Consider the following 5,720-nt stretch of genomic DNA (forward strand, 5'->3'; position numbering starts at 1 on the left):
ACGCTCCGCAGGTGACGCTGGCCCGGCAGCGAGCCCGGCAGCGAGCCCGGCAGCCAGTAGTGCGACCTATTGAGGATCCAAAGCAAAAAGCCGGTGGAAGCTATCCAGCTCGAGAGGGATAGTGTGTAGGCTTATTTGGAGTTATCCAGTTAAAATATGCATTGTGCTGAGGGCTGATGACTGAAAGGGTGGCCAGAAAAAAACTCGAGGGAAGTCCCCCCCCACACACACACACACAAGCACGAAGCACCGGGGCGGGGCCCCTCCTCCCTTGACGGCTTCTTGGCCTTGTAATTTTCTGGAGTGTTGATAACAAAGCAGACGCCAATTTGCAATGACCTTGAATCAGGGCGGAACCTTGGTGCTCGCGGGCGCGCTCGTCAGAACCATGTCCCTGGCGCGTCGTCCTAAAGCGCCCGCGGCACGCACGCGCTGGCACCGGTCTGTCTGCTCGGTGAAGCCCGAGGTGAGGCCCTTCCTGGAGCAGCGTTGCTGGCGTTGGTCTACTGCTGAGCTCTCTCAATTCAATGATACTGGAGTTTGAAACAGGTCCTACAGCCCCCTACGATAACGTGATAAAAGAAAGACTGACATGTTTGCCGAATTTCATTGGTTTAAGGTATAGGGCAGGGGACAGCATAGGTGCTGGGGAAGACTCCATAGAGCACTCGGATCTGGGCCGTCTGGGCATACCACCCTGCGCGTGGTGCAGACAAATGGTCCCATTAGGACAGGCCCTTAAACTGTATAGTCCATTGATGTCCTTCCCCAATGTCCTTCCCCGTTTGCCACTCTCCTCCCCTCTCCCTCTCCCCCTCACACCGCTGCTCTGGTGCGTGTTCCGCAATTTTTCATACCGAGTGAAAGTGGTGTGTGGCCGTCACTCGCCCTCCTGAACTTTGAACAAACCCAACGGCCCAACACATCACAGAACCCGTGCCTGGTGTGCCGTCCGAGTCCTGCCCACAGATCACTACTATGGTGATCTGTGTGGAGACTTGGGTCATTCGGTCCGGTCTCAGCGTCGAGGAGAGAGCACTTGGCGTAGAACAGCACAGAGGTCAATGAAGATGGGGTTGAAAATGGTTTGAATCAACAATGTCACCCTTGGGTCACTGTCATGTAACCTTGAGTGCCCAAACAAAAATACTGTGTTTGAGCCTTGCCACGATCAGCTGATAGGTAACGATACCTCCTCGTGCCTCTGCACAAACTCGCTTCTGCTGTAAGCTTGTCGCTTAAGGCGAGGTTGGTGCGATGGTGCACTCGCCTCCACCCGGTCCCCCCGCTGCTAAGCCCAGGCACTATGCGGATTCTTTTTGGTGCACCTATATCGTGTCGGTGGTTGCAGCAAGCATAGCAGAAGTCTGTAAGTCCATTTCTCTTACTTAGAGTTACATTCAATACCGAATAATATACAATTTGCATGAGAACATGTTTGTTTGTTTTGATTATTAGGTTATGTTCACTTCATCCATTTTTGAAGTTTTATACTCAGTAAAACACTTTGCTAAGTTCCTCTCACAGATTTACTTTCGTACTCAATTTTTTTTCCATTTTGTCTTTACTATACTACTAGTTGTGGGTTTGTTCTTCTTGCCCCCCTTTTACCGTATCTCTACACCCTCTCAAATCAAACATTAAAATTCATTATTTTATTATCGTGCAGATTTTTTGTTTCTTATTATGTCTCCCTTTTGTGATATTTCTTGTGTCACAGCCTAGCCATTTCTGTTTTCAGTGACCTACCCATTAGATCTGACAAAAACTCGACTCCAAATCCAAGGAGAAAAGGCAGCTGCTCAACATGGCATATCAAGTGTAAGTTATGTAGAAAGTCCAATCAATTGTATTTCTATGTTTTTACCTACTTGTTATTCTATTCCAATTTAGAGAGTCATGAGCTATGGTAATCAGTCTACTATTGATGTTTTATCCTAGGGTCCCTACCGGGGAATGATCAAGACAGCCTTGGGTATAGCAAAAGAAGAAGGTACCCTTGAACTTTGGAGGGGAATAACTCCAGCAATCTATCGCCATGTTATTTATTCTGGTATAAGAATTGTCACTTACGAACGACTTCGAGATGATGTAGCAGGCAAAGACCCTGATGGATATTTTCCAATATGGTACAATTTATGTCTCAAGGAATAAAAATTCTTATTAATGTGATTCAGAGAGTCCTGTCCTGTAATGGATTTTATTATGTATCAGGAAGTCTGCAATTTGCGGTGCAACTGCTGGGGCTATTGCTCAGTTTGCTGCTAGCCCAACTGATCTTATCAAGGTACAAATTCAAATGGAAGGAAAACGTCGACTTCTTGGAAAAAAACCTCGGTAAACTTTGTTTTAAATCTGTACTAGATAATGGGAGCCCTCTTCAGAACTTTTAGTAATAAAAATAAAATAAATTTTCAATTTTCAGAGTCCACAGTGCTGGGCATGCTTTTCAGCAAATTATGGCTCAGGGAGGTGTGAGAGCATTGTGGAAAGGGTCAATACCTAATGTCCAAAGAGCTGCATTGGTAAATTTAGGAGATTTGACAACGTATGACTCTGCTAAACGGTTCATTCTCACACATACAACCTTGACTGACAATCATTTCACTCACATTCTTGCAAGGTAAGGGTTAATAATCATGCACTCATCTAACTGACAAGTGTTCGCAGATTGTTCAATAAATCCTATTTTCCTGTTTAGTGCCTGCGCTGGTTTGGTGGCTGCCACAATGGGCACACCTGCTGATGTTGTAAAAACCAGAATAATGCACCAACCCACTGACGCCTTGGGGAAGTAAGTTAGATATTATATACTACCAACTTATATTGAAGCAACAAAAATTTACAATTGTTAATACAACTTATTTCTTTTACAGCGGGCTTGTCTATAAATCTTCCATTGATTGTCTTATCAAAACAATAGAAAATGAAGGGGTATTTGGCTTGTACAAAGGATTCTTGCCAGTTTGGATTCGGATGGCTCCGTGGTCATTGACATTCTGGTTATCATTTGAACAAATTCGTAGTTTCTTAGGAGCTAGTGGATTTTAATATGCTTTGTCTAGTGTCTTTAGTCTTGGTAGAAGCTTTATTCCTTACCAAAGCCCCAATGGTGTTCAGAGCAAATATTATTTTGTCTATAAATTTTTTTCAAAGAAGACTTACATACCATTGTGCTCGTATTTTGTAGCTCAATTGTGCGACCAAGTTTCTACAGAATTGATCTTGTTATTTACAACTTCCTTAACAAAGTTGAACAATGTTTTCTTTCAGTTTGAAGCTTTTGTTAGGTGTAGAATATTTATTATACTTAATTAACGCCTGGTGCGTGCATGTCATATGGATAAAATTTGGATTGTGATATGTTCTAATTGGTCAACAACTATCAACAGTGTTTCGGAGTATTTAAAAACTAAGGAAAAAGAATTTTGTGTGTTAATTGCTAATCACAGAACTAACCCTCTGACTTTGTTCAATTTTTGGTTCCCACTTTTTGACTTTTGTGTTTTACAATAGCTATTCCCGTCTTTTCTTTTGACAAAAATTTAGGTAAACAGTCACATTGAAAATGTACTATAACCACCAGTCTTGTTCTTATAGTTTACCTAAGTCTATGTTAGCTGTACTGCAGTGAGATCATAGTTACCCCCTTAGGGTGGTTCACAGTTAAGTAGCCAAGATGTTTTATTCGTTTTTTTTTTTTTTGACTGTTTTTTATTTCGGATGAGGAGTGGAGATTTGGGGAGTAGTGTTTGTCTATTTATAAATACGGCATAATTGCTTACAGTACCTTAAAATTTTAGCTACTCGTGGCTGTGAGTCATAAGTAAGCCCTAATTGAAAATCTGTAACTAGTTTATGTCTAATTATTTCTCATTCCACAGTTACAATGAAATAAGACCATTATTGTGATATGTGTCCCTTAGTTAACGAATAAGGCATGAAAATGAAGTACTATTCTCTCCATTAAGGACATTACCTTGTATCAGTGTGTAACTAGTGTAAGTGTCTGACAAATTCCTTTTATGCTTTGCTCATTATTTTAATCATTAATTTTTATAGCTTTTATTTTTATGTGAGGTGTTCTCTTTTTCTCATGTACTAGCCTTTTATAGCATAATTAATTATTTTAGTTTAATGTTTTGATGCATTATTTTTATTTTACTTATATGGTTTTCAAGTTCACATGTTTGGTGAACCCATCACTATTTTGACTTTAGCAACTGAGTGTGGTGCTCATAATTTGTCAAATCCAAGCACCAATTTAGCCGCAGTTTAGCCACAATTTTGCAACAACAAGTTGTGCTCCGATTTTCTGAAATTGCCTCCATTTTTCTTATTTTGGTTCTGTCATACTACAGATTTGGACTTCATGCCTGTGCCATACAAAACTAGTCTTTTTCTGTACCGGCTCTGCTCAAAAAAGCTCAAAATGTCATCATATGTTCTCTTTTGATTTGTTTAGACAATATAGAAAGGCGTTTGGTGTTGTTTTTGAGTTTTTTTAAGTGTGTGCTTTCATTATTTGTCTTAGTCATTACACATTGAATATTTTTCTTGTCTCAGTGTTAGTCCATATAATGTTTTTGTTGCTTATATTGTTTTTATTCCCACAAGTGTTCTAAAAAGGTTTTAATTTTGTTTTTAATGCATCAATGTGATTTTATCTCACTGTTCTATAAGCACACTCGTATCTGATTTTTAGTGTTCTCCATTAAGTTCTAGTCTTATTCATCTATACAATGAAATGAAAAGTAACTAAGAGTTTTGTTGTTGTGGCATCTACCTGTATTCATTGTTATTACTAAATGGACTTTATGAATTAACTGCTTATATTCTCTAAGGTTGACTTATTGTGCTGGCCTTAGTTTGTGCACAGCAGTGTGTTCCTTTGTGGATGAAACCTGATTTAGAAACTGGGTTATGGATTTGAAGATAGTCTGAATTTAATATAATGAGCTCTGTACAAGAAAAACTGCACATTAAAGGGGTATTGGAAGGTATTCAAAATGCATCTGTTAAGCTTCAACTTAAATACGGACTCCCCCATCACAATTTGAGCTCAGCTCATCGCCGCCTGTGCGGTAGGCCACCCAACTAGCTTACCTGCTGTGTCGGTGGTGCACGATGGGCTGCCTACAGCGACGGCGGGAAGCGCTGCTCTCCATCTCCATGCTAGTGGCAGCGCTGTGCTGTGGAGTGGACCCTGTGGCTGACCCGAACGTGCAGTGCCTTTTGCTGCCCTTGGCGGCGGGCCGCACCGCGCCGCGCCTGAGGCAGGACCATATGTGAAGCAGTGCGCAGCTGAGCTGTGCTCCTCTGTCACAGCCTCGTTCAACACTCGCCGCGTATGTTATAGCCAGGCGCAATGTTTCACGGCGCAGATAACACGCTTCTTTGCCAACACTTTAGACACTGATAGATGAAAGACAACACATTAGACAGCTGATGGATGAAAGATAATTCGGAAGCAGTGGGACCGACGTTGGCGTTGGCACGCGTGTGATTCCCTGCTGCAGATTCTCTGTGTTCTAAGACACCTAGAGCGTATCGGGCATGGGAGTGTAGTCTTAGATACTTTCTGCAGCTTTATGCGAATCGGCTGTAGAAATAAGTCCGCTTTTACCTCCCCTCCCCTCCCCCCTAACTCGGAAAATTTAAAAGTGAAGAAATATTTTTTGGCTCACACAACATTTACTTATTTGTGCGTTTTGAAGTGC

General features: G+C 41.6%; 2 protein-coding genes across 3 annotated transcripts in view; one reads left to right on the plus strand and one right to left on the minus strand.

Moving 5' to 3' along the window:
• Positions 1-5,386, minus strand: part of LOC113208755 (angiotensin-converting enzyme-like) — a 19,590-nt gene extending 14,204 nt beyond the window's left edge. The window contains exon 1 of one of the 2 annotated variants that reach the window (XM_052264161.1): positions 5,107-5,386. The gene's annotated coding sequence lies outside the window, so the exon portion shown is untranslated. The remainder of the gene's footprint in view (positions 1-5,106) is intronic. The other variant, XM_052264162.1, reaches the window with a different exon arrangement.
• Positions 884-5,010, plus strand: LOC113208770 (mitochondrial uncoupling protein 4). The gene is made up of 7 exons (XM_026425935.2): positions 884-1,369; positions 1,742-1,821; positions 1,942-2,129; positions 2,215-2,337; positions 2,426-2,623; positions 2,702-2,794; positions 2,877-5,010. The coding sequence occupies exons 1-7, from the start codon at positions 1,258-1,260 to the stop codon at positions 3,049-3,051; spliced, it is 969 nt and encodes a 322-aa protein (XP_026281720.1). The 5' UTR covers positions 884-1,257; the 3' UTR covers positions 3,052-5,010.
• Positions 5,387-5,720: the final 334 nt, after the last annotated feature.

This window comes from Frankliniella occidentalis, unplaced genomic scaffold (genome assembly GCF_000697945.3).
Source record: "Frankliniella occidentalis isolate FOCC.00 unplaced genomic scaffold, Focc_3.1 Scaffold16, whole genome shotgun sequence".
Lineage (NCBI taxonomy): Eukaryota > Metazoa > Arthropoda > Insecta > Thysanoptera > Thripidae > Frankliniella > Frankliniella occidentalis.

Excerpts from the sequence above, each read along its gene's own strand:
- LOC113208770 (XM_026425935.2), top strand. The coding sequence starts at position 1,258 with ATGGTGCACTCGCCTCCACCCGGTCCCCCCGCTGCTAAGCCCAGGCAC. Across the intron at positions 2,338-2,425 it reads CTTCTTGGAAAAAAACCTCG|AGTCCACAGTGCTGGGCATG; the intron begins GTAAACTTTGTT and ends TTCAATTTTCAG. Across the intron at positions 2,624-2,701 it reads TTCACTCACATTCTTGCAAG|TGCCTGCGCTGGTTTGGTGG; the intron begins GTAAGGGTTAAT and ends TTTCCTGTTTAG.